Source organism: Oncorhynchus mykiss, chromosome 32 (assembly GCF_013265735.2).
Source record: "Oncorhynchus mykiss isolate Arlee chromosome 32, USDA_OmykA_1.1, whole genome shotgun sequence".
NCBI classification, from domain to species: Eukaryota; Metazoa; Chordata; class Actinopteri; order Salmoniformes; family Salmonidae; genus Oncorhynchus; species Oncorhynchus mykiss.
In genome coordinates this window covers 35,660,128-35,673,565 of record NC_050572.1, presented here as the reverse complement: position 1 = coordinate 35,673,565, position 13,438 = coordinate 35,660,128, and the positions used below count along the sequence as shown (strand labels likewise).

General features: G+C 45.1%; 1 protein-coding gene across 5 annotated transcripts in view; it reads left to right on the top strand.

Annotated features, from left to right (window-relative positions):
* Positions 1–13,438, top strand: part of LOC110489259 (dyslexia-associated protein KIAA0319-like protein) — a 35,904-nt gene that overhangs the window by 19,313 nt on the left and 3,153 nt on the right. For all 5 annotated transcript variants that reach the window (XM_036971718.1, XM_036971716.1, XM_036971717.1 and 2 more), the window contains 14 exons: positions 107–456; positions 4,151–4,364; positions 4,627–4,725; positions 4,976–5,073; positions 5,257–5,344; positions 5,664–5,756; positions 6,204–6,336; positions 8,564–8,792; positions 8,993–9,116; positions 9,403–9,535; positions 9,917–10,065; positions 10,509–10,660; positions 11,150–11,288; positions 11,438–11,597. In XM_036971718.1, the coding sequence (XP_036827613.1) occupies positions 107–456; positions 4,151–4,364; positions 4,627–4,725; positions 4,976–5,073; positions 5,257–5,344; positions 5,664–5,756; positions 6,204–6,336; positions 8,564–8,792; positions 8,993–9,116; positions 9,403–9,535; positions 9,917–10,065; positions 10,509–10,660; positions 11,150–11,288; positions 11,438–11,597 (2,161 nt within the window). The remainder of the gene's footprint in view (positions 1–106; positions 457–4,150; positions 4,365–4,626; positions 4,726–4,975; positions 5,074–5,256; positions 5,345–5,663; positions 5,757–6,203; positions 6,337–8,563; positions 8,793–8,992; positions 9,117–9,402; positions 9,536–9,916; positions 10,066–10,508; positions 10,661–11,149; positions 11,289–11,437; positions 11,598–13,438) is intronic.

The following is a 13,438-nucleotide window of genomic DNA, read 5'->3' as shown; positions in this document are numbered from 1 at the left end:
GCCGTCACTGTAAAAAATCATTTGTTTTTAACTGACTTGCCTAGTTAAAAAAATATATATATACACACTCTCTATAACAACTCTTTCATCCTCTTTCCCTCTCTAGGTGTATCTGCCGAGATCTGCCGGGTGACCGGGGGAGTGTTGGGGATCCACTGGAGCAGTGTGGTCGGTTTAGGCTGGCGCCCCCTGGCCGTGGGCAGGAACAGCGCCAGCTGCTGGGAGTCATGCTGCCTGGAGCCTGCCTGCAGTGCCGTGTGGAGCCTGGGGGGGCGCTGTGTCCTACTGAGTTGCTCCAACAGCGGGCTCTGTCAAGTCAGGTCTCTACCCCAGCCCCACATCGAGTCCCTGGGGCTCCTGCAGCAGCTTTCAAAGGGCACCACCACAGCTCGAAGGAGAAGGCAGAGGCGAGCACTAACAGGAAAGGGAAGTGGGTCGGACCAACTTTCTAGCACTGTGAGTCAACGGAAAGTTCTAGTATTGTAGTTGAGTCATAGATGCCTGTTTACCCTTCCTTCTGGGATCACTGGGACGGAGTAGATAAAAACAAACACTAAATACTCTCCTATAAAGTTATACATGGATGACATCTATATTTCTCTAACTTATGTGTTGATGTAAGCTATGCAATCTCTTACAGTGCATTCGGAAAGTATTCAGACCCCTTGACATTTTCCACATTTTGTTACGTTTCAGCCTTATTCTAAAATTGATTAAATATTTTTTTCTGTCATCAATCTACACACAATACCCCATAATGACAAAGGAAAAAAACATTATTTTTTTTAGAAATCTTTGCACATCTTATACAAATTAATATACTATCACATTTACATACAGTACCAGTCAAGTTTGGACACACCAACTAATTCATGGGTTTTTCTTAATTTTTTTTACTCTTTTCTACATTGGAGAATAATAGTGAAGACATTAAAACTATGAAATAACACATGGAATCATGTAGTAACCAAAAAAGTGATTGATGCAAGATGCTTTTTGAGGCAAACACACTCACACAGTTCTGGGTTGCTCATCTACTGCAGGAAGCCGTCTCCAGACTGACTGAGAAAGCAGTCTGATCCGGTTTGACACCACATACCCATGTCAGTCAGGGTTGCTCATCTACTGCAGGAAGCCGTTTCCAGACTGACTGAGAAAGCAGTAGATGTTCTGATCCGGTTTGACACCACATACCCATGTCAGTCAGGGTTGCTCATCTACTGCAGGAAGCCGTTTCCAGACTGACTGAGAAAGCAGTCTGATCCGGTTTGACACCACATAACTATGTCAGTCAGGGTTCTCAACTCTGGATGACTTAAAAAGCAAGTAACAGTCTCAATGCTGAGCGTGACCTCGGTCTCAATGCTGAGCGTGACCTCGGTCTCAATGCTGAGCGTGACCTCGGTCTCAATGCTGAGCGTGACCTCGGTCTCAATGCTGAGCGTGACCTCGGTCTCAATGCTGAGCGTGACCTCGGTCTCAATGCTGAGCGTGACCTCTGTCTCAATGCTGAGCGTGACCTCGGTCTCAATGCTGAGCGTGACCTCGGTCTCAATGCTGAGCGTGACCTCGGTCTCAATGCTGAGCGTGACCTCGGTCTCAATGCTGAGCGTGACCTCATGATTGCACCGAACAAAATTGAGCCCAGAATAGACCTGCTTGCTGAAAACTTCAACCAGTCACACACCTCTCATTAGGACTGTTTTTTTTCTGGTTTCAAAAAACATCTTGCAGTTCAGAATGAAAATGAAAATTATTTATTGTAGTTTAACAGCAACAGTTCCAACCTAGACAGATGTGTGTTTTTTATTTAATATATTTTATTATTGTTATTATATTTATTTTTTTACCCCTTTCGCCCTAATTTTGGGAGATCCAATTGGTAGTTACAGTCTTGTCCCATCGCTGCAACTCCTGTACGGACTCGGGAGAGGCGGAGGTCGAGAGCCATGCGTCCTCCGAAACACAACCTAGCTGCACTGCTTCTTGACACAATGCTCGCTTAACCCGGAAGCCAGCCGCACAAATGTGTCGGAGGAAACACCGTACACCTGGAGACCGTGTCAGTGTGCATGCGCCCGGCCCGCAACAGGAGTCGCTAGGGCGCGATGGGACATGGACATCCCGGCCGGGCAGACCCTCCTCTAACCTGGGCGACGCTGGGCCAATTGTGCGTCACTCAGGAGGCTGTAAGAGTGTGTATAATGAGGAAAATGAAACATGAATAGCTATTTATATGTGTATCTCATTGTTATTTGTCTATATTGCATTTGTTTTAGGGATAAGTTCAATTAAATGTACCAATATTTACGAATAGTTGCATGTTTTCATAAGCTTGGGTCCCAGGAAAACACAGAATTTCTCATTTGGGTCCCAGGCGTAAAAAGTTTAAGAACCCCTGTTCTAGAATGCTCTCCCATCTCCACAGAGGAACTCTGGAGCTCTGTCAGTGAACATCGGGTTCTTAGTCACCTCGCTGACCAAGGCCCTTCTCCCCCGATTGCTCAGTTTGGCTGGGCGGCCACCTCTAGGAAGAGTTCTTGGTAGTTCCAAACGTCTTTCTCTCAACTAGCTTCACCTGGAATGCTTTTCCAAACTCCAGGAGTTTCCACGTACGCTGAGCACTTGCTGGCTGCTTTTCCTTCACTCTGCGGTCTGACTCATCCCCAACCAACTCAATTGTTTTGAGGTCGGGGGATTGTGGAGGCCAGGTCATCTGATGCAGCACTCCATTACTCTCCTTCTTGGTAAAATAGCCCTTTCACAGCCTGGAGGTGTGTTTTGGGTCATTGTCCTGTTGAAAAACAAATGATAGTCCCACTAAACCCAAACCAGATGGGATGGCGTATTGCTGCAGAATGCTGTGGTAGCCATGCTGGTTAAGTGTGCCTTGAATTCTAAATAAATCATAGACAGTGTCACCAGCAAAGCACACCATCACACCTCCTCCATGCTTCACGGTGGGAACCACACATGCGGAAATCATCCGTTCACCCACACTGCATCTCGCAAAAACAAGGAGGTTGGTACCAAAAAATCAAAAATTCGGGCATTTCAACCAGTTTAATGTCCATTTGCTCGTGTTTCTTGGCCCAAGCGAGTCTCTTATTATTATTATTGGTGTCCTTTAGTAGTGGTTTCTTTGCAGCAATTTGACCATGAAGGCCTGATTCACACAGTCTCCTCTGAACAGTTGATGTGTCTGTTACTTGAATTCTGTGAAGCATTTATTTGGGCTGCAATTTCTGGTAACTCTAATGACCTTATCCTCTGCAGCAGAGGTAACTCTGGATCTCCCTTTCCTGTGGTGGTCCTCATGAGAGCCAGTTTCATCATAGCGCTTGATGGTTTTTGCGACTGCACTTGAAGAAACGTTCAAAGTTCTTGCCATTTTCCGTATTGACTGACCATGTCTTAAAGTAATGATGGACTGTCGTTTCTCTTTGCTTATTTGAGCTGTTCTTGCCATAATATGGACTTGGTCTTTTACCAAATAAGGCCATATTCTGTATACCACCCCTACCTTGTCACAACACAACTGATTGGCTCAAATGCATTAAGAAGGAAAGAAATTCCACAAATTAACTTTTAACAAGGCACACCTGTTAATTGAAAAGCATTCCAGGTGACTAGCTCATGAAGCTGGTTGAGAGAATGCCAATAGTGTGCAAAGCTTTCATCAAGGCAAAGGGTGGCTATTTGAAGAATTTGTTTAACCCTATTTTTGATTACAAGATTCCATATGTGTTAATTAATAGTTTTGATGTCGTCACTATTATTCTACAATGTAGAAATAGTACAAATAAAGAAAAAACCTTGAATGAGTAGGTGTTCTAAAACTTTTGACCGGTATTGTATTTCTGTTTTAAATTTCTTATAAACGTTCAAACATTTAAAAAAAATAAAAATACCGGTTTTCACTTAGTCATTATGGGGTGTTGTGTGTAGATTGAGGAACATTTTCTTATTTATTCCCTTTTTTAGATTAAAGCTGCAACGTAACAAAGTGGAAAAGAGTCTGAATACTTTCCGACTGTAACTGCAGTGTTTACTTCACGAAGCCTATTGAAGACGGTACAATGTAGCCAATGTCGCTCGTCATTTCTCCATTCTTATCTGAAGTTCATGAAGTACATCCATGTCTTGACAGCGGGTTTCCAAGGATGCAGAGCGTCCAGCTCCAACGGTCGACATCGCCAGCGGTGTGGCCCTCCCTCAAACATCTGATAAGAATCCCAGTCAGTTAGCCAATGGGAGTGGAGAAGCTCCATCACCCTCACAGCAGAAGTCTATGTCGGAGGACACCAGAGACGCATCTTCCAACAGCAGCTCTGTGCTTCCCACTACATCACCAACGCAGGCTGGTAAGGCACTGAACTCTGACCTAGTATCCCTCAAAAGCCACCCTCGACAACTGTTTGGTTAATAACGTACTAATAACAAAATGGACGCGTTGAGGCGTGTCTTCATGGAAGGAAGAAACGTGTAGCTCTAAACATCTACTCCCGTTCATAAACTGGCACCCACTGCAGATGTACGTCTACTGTTTGCACTTTGAATGAGCTTCTGTTTCAGTGTTTCCGCCCTCCGTTTCAATCCATGCAAATCCTGTGGTTTCCATGACAGTGCGGGAATTGGTGGTGTCGGCAGGCGAGAGTGTGGAGGTCACGCTGCCGCGCAACGAGGTGGAACTCAACGCCTTTGTGGTGCCAGCGCCCCAGCCAGGTACTCAACCTACCTGCGTTATTACTTAGTTAAACGGTATCATACACCTGTATTAATACACACCCCGTGTAGTCCACGTCTCACCCGAGTTCTGTATAAAGCTTATCTGTTTCATTTGGCGTGACAACGGCACCGGAGTGAGCTAAGTAGAAAACAGACTGGCACTAAGGCGAGCTCTGTATCCATGCATGCCATTGGTCATAGCTTACATCCTCGGCTTTGATTGCTCTCTTTCTCACGTCTCGAAAAGGGGCCGACTATGAATTTGACTGGCTCTTGAGAACTCATCCCAAAGACTACAGTGGAGAGATGGAGGGGAAACACAGCAAGACACTCAAGCTCAGCAAGGTACAGCTCCTTGAATTAGTTCAACCGTTACCTCGCTCATCTCTCTCTCTGTTCAAACTCTCAGGCCTCTTTAACTGAGATTGAATGTATGACTAGAACCATTCATACAGTACTGTAATACTATGAGAAACCGTTATTATTGTGGTCCCTCCAATTCAACCTCTCTCTGGCTCTTGTGTTCAGCTGACGGTGGGGCTGTATGAGTTTGAGGTCACCGTGGAGGGCGACGGAGCACACGGAGAGGGCTTTGTCAACGTCACAGTCAACCCAGGTGGGGGGTTAAGCTAACATGACTTGTATTGACTGTGTTTTGATATTCTCTTCAATAGGAACCTGTGTAAACTGTCACATCTTAAAGGTCACCTCCCTCGACTTTCCCGTTAATGGGCTTATACTGAAACGTCGACAATGACTCATACCTGGGGGCGTGTTCGTTAGAACCCAACGGAAGATAGCAGACTGAAACAGGGATGGATTACCTGGAGATGTCCAATAAGAAATGCACATTTTCGGGTTTGGCTACTCGTGCCCTAATGAACACGGCTCAACTGTACCGTTCAGCCAATTAGCTAACCTCTTCCACTTCACAGAGCCGCGGATAAACAAGCTGCCCGTCGCTGTGGTTTCCCCTAAGTTCCAGGAGATATCCTTGCCAACCAGCTCCACGGTGATCGACGGCAGCCGTGAGTTCACCCGGCTCGTTGGTCACAATCAAATCAAATAAACTGGAATTGCACCATCTGTGGATGTCAAAGGGGATTTTATGTAGCATCTTGTCTAGTTCTTTGCTTACAAAAAAAAGACAGATTTTGTCAAGGGTGTATTTATTTAGATTATAGCTCTACTGCCGTACATTGACATTGTAGCTAGACCGTTTTAGGACAAGAACCGGTATTTACCCTAGAATGCTAGATGTTTATCTTTGGTTTGGTGCAAAGGCCCTCTGTCAACACCCTGTGCAGTTCTTCCATAAAACAATGGGAAGAAAAACTTAGTAGTCAGGGTTGAGACGGGCAAAAGTATAGGCAGGGTGGCCTAGACATTTATGGACCGTTTGTTTTTATCCGGTTCTTTTCCCTCTCTTCTTCCTGTCCTGTCTTCCTCCTCTCCCTGTGCTTCGGCCCCATCAGAGAGCACAGACGATGACAAGGTGGTGGCGTGGCATTGGGAGGAGGTGAAGGGCCCGCTGAGGGAGGAGAAGGTCTCGGCAGACACCCAAATCCTCACCCTCACCGGCCTGGTCCCAGGGAACTACACATTCAGGTACTGTTCCCTTGTCTTCTCAATGGGTATGTGGCGCTTCGTAGTTTCTCTACCTAGTGCCGACACTTTCATTACTGTTGTACACCTCCCGGCGCTGTCACCTTGTCTTCTCCATGGGCATGCACGGTCTTGTATTTTCTCTACATATTTCAGCAATGAAAGACGAGGGGGTGTGGTATATGGTCAATATACAGTGGCAAGAAAGTATGTGAACCCTTTGGAATTACCTGGATTTCTGCATAAATTGGTCTTAATATTTGATCTGATCTTCATCAATAATAGACAAACACAGGCGGCTTAATCTAATAACACACAAACAATTATACGTTTTCATGTCTTTATTGAACACACCTTGTAAACATTCACAGTGAAGGGTGAGAAAGTATGAACCCTTGGATTTAATAACTGGTTGACCCTCCTTTGGCAACAATAACCTCAACCAAATGTTTTCTGTAGTTGCGGATCAGACCTGCACAACGGTCAGGAGGAATTTTGGACCATTCCTGTTTCAGTTCAGCAATATTCTTGGAATGTCTGGTGTGAACCGCTCTCTTGAGGTCCTGCCACAGCATCTCAATCGGGTTGAGGTCAGGACTGACTGGGCCACTCCAGAAGGCGTATTTTCTTCTGAAGCCATTCTGTTGTTTATTTACTTCTGTGTTTTGGATCGTTGTCCTGTTGCATCACCCAACTTCTGTTAAGCTTCATTTGGAGAACAGATAGCCTAACATTCTCCTGCAAAATGTCTTGATAAACTTGGGAATTCATTTTTCCGTCTAATAGCAAGCTGTCCCGGCCCTGAGGCAGCAAAGCAGCCCCAAACCATGATCCTCCCTCCACCATAGTTTACAGTTGGGATGAGATTTGGATGTTGGTGTGCTGTGCTTTTTTTTTCTCCACACATAGTGTTGTGTTTCCTTCCAAACAACCCAACTGTAGTTTCATCTGTCCACAGAATATTTTTCCAGTAGCACTGTGGAACATCCAGGTGCTCTTTTGCGAACTTCAGACGTGCAGCAATGTTTTATTTGGACAGCAGTGGCTTCTTCCGTGGTGTCCTCCCACCAACACCATTCCTGTTTAGTGTTTTACGTATCGTAGACTCGTCAACAGAGATGTTAGCATGTTCCAGAGATTTCTGTAAGTCTTTAGCTGACACTCAGGATTCTTCTTAACCTCACTGAGCATTCTGCGCTGTGCTCTTGCAGTCATCTTTGCAGGACGGCCACTCCTAGGGAGAGTAGCAACAGTGCTAAAATTTTTCCATTTATAGACAATTTGTCTTACCATGGACTGACTTTTAGAGATACTTTTGTAACCCTTTCCAGCTTTATGCAAGTCAACCATTCTTAATCTTAGGTCTTCTGAGATCTGTTTTGTTCGAGGCATGGTTCACATCAGGAAATGCTTCTTGTGAATAGCAAACTCACATTTTGTGAGTGTTTTTTTATAGGGCAAGGCAGCTCTAACCAACATCTCCAATCTCTCATTGATTGGACTCCAGGTTAGCTGACTCCGGACTCCGATTAGCTTTTGGCAAAGTCATTAGCCTTGGGATTCACATACTTTTTCCAACCTACACTGTGAATGTTTAAATGATGTATTCAATATAGACAAGAAATGTATGACGAAATCCAGCTAATTCCAAAGGGTTCACACACTTTATCTTGCCACTATACCACGGCTAAGGGCTGTTCTTAGGCGCGACGCAGAACATTCAGGGCTCGAACCACCCAGTTTATAATGCTTTTTATAAACTGGGTGGTTCGAGCCCTGAATGCTGATTGGCTGACAGCCGTAGTATATCAAACCGTATACCAGGGGTATGACACAACATTTCTTGTTACTGCTCTAATTACGTTGGTAACCAGTTTATAATCGCAATAAGGCACCTCTGGGTTTGTGGTATATGGCCAATATACCACGGCTAAGGGCTGTATCCGCTTTGCGTGTAAGAACAGCCCTTTGCCGACGTATATTGGCCGTATACCACACCCCCTCGGGCCATATTGCTTAAATATACCTAGTTGTTTCTATGGGCAATGCCATCTTCTATTCCCCGTCTATCTCTTTGTTCAGCTGTTTTCCTCCATACCATTTCACAAGCATTTGCCCCTCACCCCCTCTCCCCATTTCAGCCATAGGTGAAGGCTAGGTCTTAGACAAAAGCAAGGACGTTAGACAAATTCCTATCACAAACTTACCCCCCCTATTCTCTCCCCTTCAGTCTGACGGTTACGGACTCAGACGGGGCCCAGAGCTCCACCCAGGCCATGCTGTCGGTCAGCAAGGCCATGGACTACCGGCCAGTGGCCAACGCCGGGCCCAACCAGGTCATCACGCTACCGCGCAACGCTGTCACGCTGCACGGCAACCAGAGCGCGGACGACCACGAGCCGCTGGCCTACGAGTGGTCGCTCAGCCCCGAGAGCAAGGGCAAGGTGGTGGAGATGCAGGTGAGAGAGGAGCACCAGGGGTGGCCATGTCAGGGACCATGCACATGTCTTACCTAGCAATCATGGGGATTCGAGGTGTTTTGTTTTCTGAAAATAAAGCTGTTTTTGTAGTTTTAAAATGGAAATTCTTCATTTTGACACCAACAAGAAAAGGGAAATTCTTCTCTCCCATCTTGACAGTTCTTTTCTTCGACTTATAGGGCGTGCGGACTCCCACTCTGCAGCTATCTGCCATGCAGGAAGGAGACTACACCTTCCAGCTCACTGTCACAGACACAGCCGGACAGCAGGACACGGCACAGGTCACTGTTATCGTCCAGCCAGGTAAATCAGCAGCATATAGATCATGTGTATCTATGGCTAATTTCAACACCACTGCAGTGGTAATTGCTTGAATATCGTGCATGATTTACAAGAAATAAGCCACACATTGTCTCTCATTCATTGCTATTATATAACATATCTGAATGGATGTTGTTTTAACCTTGATGAACAGAGACAAACGACTGGCACAGTGCTGTAAATGAAAATAGGGTTATATACGGATATTGTCCTCGTGTCACCAAAGTCTACATCTCCCCTGCGCCTGCTTGTGTTCCATCCCCCTCAGAGAACAATAAGCCCCCAGTAGCGGACCCCGGCCCAGAGAAGGAGCTGACCTTACCTGTGGACCGCACCACTCTGGACGGCAGCAAGAGCACGGACGACCAGAATATCTCCACCTACCACTGGAAACAGAGAAAGTCAGTATTCACACACGTATGCACAGACGGACACAATAGACGCGCGCACGCGCGCGCACACACACACACTCAACTACATGCATGCTCACGTTTGAGCTCACACACTCACTTTCTCTCATACACACGCATACGCACACACTCCCAAATACATACACACACACACACACACCACACTTTGGCAAATGACACACTCCCTGTTCTCTGTGCTTGAGTGACACTTAGTTCAACTACCAGAGGCAATATGGTGAGTGGAGATGACACTTTAGAGCTCTCTTCTTTTCCACCTCATGTTACATGGCGCAGTTCAGTGCTCTGTGGTGACAGTGGAGCTGCTGTTTCTCCACCTGTCTGACTCTGTGATGGTCGTCTCTCTCCTCTCAGGGGACCGGACGGAGTGAAGATCGAGAACGCCGACAGCGCCGTTGCCACGGTGACGGGGCTGCAGGTGGGCGAGTACGAGTTCAGCCTGACCGTGACGGACGAGAGGGATCTGGCGAGCACCGAAACGGTCACAGTCATCGTCCGAGAGGGTAACTGTCCTCTCTGTGTGTGTGTGGTGCGTGTGTTTGTTTGTTCTGTGTTTTTTTTGTTGTTTAAATTCGGTTTTCTCATTTCATAAGAGTAAGATTTTCCTTTTGTCTCAGATTTTTTTTCTTCTGGGTGCTGAGATGAGTTTTAGCAGAAAAACAGTTATTTAATATAGAATTGCCTACAAGGAAATGTATCAGAAACTAAACAGTATGAAGTTTTCAAAAACAGGCTTTACAAGGTAATGGTCTCACACGAGATGCACTCAAATATTTAGTCAACTGAAGTCTTGCCGAGCTGAATATCAGTACTCTTTGAAGTATAACCTAAGTATAACTCCCTCACCTATAGTTTTACCAGGTGCGTGGGAACCGCGTACAGAGTATTTCAGAATACTCTTTGGCACTGCAATGTCCTTAAATGTGTCTTGTCTGCTCTCTACCAGAGTTAGACCAGCCCCCAGTAGCCCATGTCCAGTCCAGGCCGGCCATCTCTCTGCCCCTGCGGACTGCAGCCCTGGACGGCTCCCACTCCACAGACGACAAGGGCGGAGTCGGCTACTTGTGGACCCGTGACGACAGTAGCCCAGCAGCAGGGGTGAGAGACCGAGTCCACTCCGTGGTGCTATAACGAATAACAGAAACATTTACAGAAAATATCATGAAGTATTAGGTGATCTGTGGCAGGCAAGCACAATGAACCCGTAGTAAGTAAACGAACAAATACCATCTAGAAAACATTTCCTTCTTCATGTTGTATTATGTAAAAGCATTCTTATCATACTCTTGCATTTCTCATGATTAACATTCTGCTTAAAAATAGTTGCATACAATGAGCTACTTGGAAGTATTTGGAATAAGAATGTGTTCTGCTCAGACAACAGTTTGTCTACATTTATTTTTTCAGCAATGTAGGCCATTGCATGCAGCTAGAATATACATTCTGCAATTATCACATTATTCGATGTCTTAATCAGACTTTGAATTAAGAAATGTGTCATCAGCATGAGACAAAATCTCATTGTAATTGATCAAATGCAAATCAAATGCATCTTGTCTGAAGAATTAATTGTGTTCCATCCTCCAGGATGTGCTGAACAACTCCGACCACCAGGCGGTGCTGTTTCTCACTAACCTGGTGGAGGGAAAGTACAGCTTCACTTTGACTGTGACAGACAGCAAGGGCCAGAGCAGCTCAGACAGAGGGACTGTAGAGGTCAAACCAGGTCAGTGGGCTCCTCATGGTCTACATACACACATGCCCAGTGCAAAATCAACCCCTAGACACTAGGTCTGAAAGAATCAAATGGATGTGGCTATAGCTTCAGCAAGCTTTTTGGTATGGCTCCTACACACTCCCTCTCTCTCCTGTCAGATGTGTGGCAGCGTGACCTGGTGGAGCTGGTGCTGGAGGTGTCTGTGTCCCAGGTGTCCCACCGCCAGAGAGACATGCTGCTCAGGCAGGTGGGCGTGTTGCTGGGCGTGCTCGACAGTGACATCATCGTACGCGAGGTCAGCGCCTTCAACGAGCACAGGTCAGCTCCTTTCCACTATATTCGGTCTCTTCAATTCAACTCACTCAACTCTATTGGCACAATAAGTTATTATATTGCAATGTAAGTGCAAGAACACAGGAATACACTTTCTCTGACATGCACATCATATTTTATCATGTTTTGTTTTGGCCCATCTGACTCTGATTTAAATCAGTTGATAACACTTTGGGGTTGTAATGACAATGTAACTTTATTTTTTTACAACACTTACAGTGCCTTGCGAAAGTATTCGGCCCCCTTGAACTTTGCGACCTTTTGCCACATTTCAGGCTTCAAACATAAAGATATAAAACTGTCTTTTTTTGTGAAGAATCAACAACAAGTGGGACACAATCATGAAGTGGAACGACATTTATTGGACATTTCAAACTTTTTTAACAAATCAAAAACTGAAAAATTGGGCTAAAATCAAAATAAATACAATCCACCTGTGTGTAATCAAGTCTCCGTATAAATGCACCTGCATTGTGATAGTCTCAGAGGTCCGTTAAAAGCGCAGAGAGCATCATGAAGAACAAGGAACACACCAGGCAGGTTCGAGATACTGTTGTGAAGAAGTTTAAAGTCGGATTTGGATACAAAAAGATTTCCCAAGCTTTAAACATCCCAAGGAGCACTGTGCAAGCGATAATATTGAAATGGAAGGAGTATCAGACCACTGCAAATCTACCAAGACCTGGCCGTCCCTCTAAACTTTCAGCTCATACAAGGAGAAGACTGATCAGAGATGCAGCCAAGAGGCCCATGATCACTCTGGAGGAACTGCAGAGATCCACAGCTGAGGTGGGAGACTCTGTCCATAGGACAACAATCAGTTGTATATTGCACAAATCTGGCCTTTATGGAAGAGTGGCAAGAAGAAAGCCATTTCTTAAAAGATATCCATAAAAAGTGTTGTTTAAAGTTTGCCACAAGCCACCTGGGAGACACACCAAACATGTGGAAGAAGGTGCTCTGGTCAGATGAAACCAAAATTGAACTTTTTGGCAACAATGCAAAACGTTATGTTTGGCGTAAAAGCAACACTCTGAACACACCATCCCCACTGTCAAACATGGTGGTGGCAGCATCATGGTTTGGGCCTGCTTTTCTTCAGCAGGGACAGGGAAGATGGTTAAAATTGATGGGAAGATGGATGGAGCCAAATACAGGACCATTCTGGAAGAAAACCTGATGGAGTCTGCAAAAGACCTGAGACTGGGACGGAGATTTGTCTTCCAACAAGACAATGATCCAAAACATAAAGCAAAATCTACAATGGAATGGTTCAAAAATAAACATATCCAGGTGTTAGAATGGCCAAGTCAAAGTCCAGACCTGAATCCAATCGAGAATCTGTGGAAAGAACTGAAAACTACTGTTCACAAATGCTCTCCATCCAACCTCACTGAGCTCGAGCCGTTTTGCAAGGAGGAATGGGAAAAAATGTCAGTCTCTCGATGTGCAAAACTGATAGAGACATACCCCAAGCGACTTACAGCTGTAATCGCAGCAAAAGGTGGCGCTACAAAGTATTAACTTAAGGGGGCTGAATAATTTTGCACGCCCAATTTTTCAGTTTTTGATTTGTTAAAAAAGTTTGAAATATCCAATAAATGTCGTTCCACTTCATGATTGTGTCCCACTTGTTGTTGATTCTTCACAAAAAAAATACAGTTTTATATCTTTATGTTTGAAGCCTGAAATGTGGCAAAAGGTCGCAAAGTTCAAGGGGGCCGAATACTTTCGCAAGGCACTGTACATGGAATGAACCTGAGAGGCAATAGTTAGAATAACTAAGAATGTCATAACATGGCTGGTTGAGTGGATCTATTGATTTG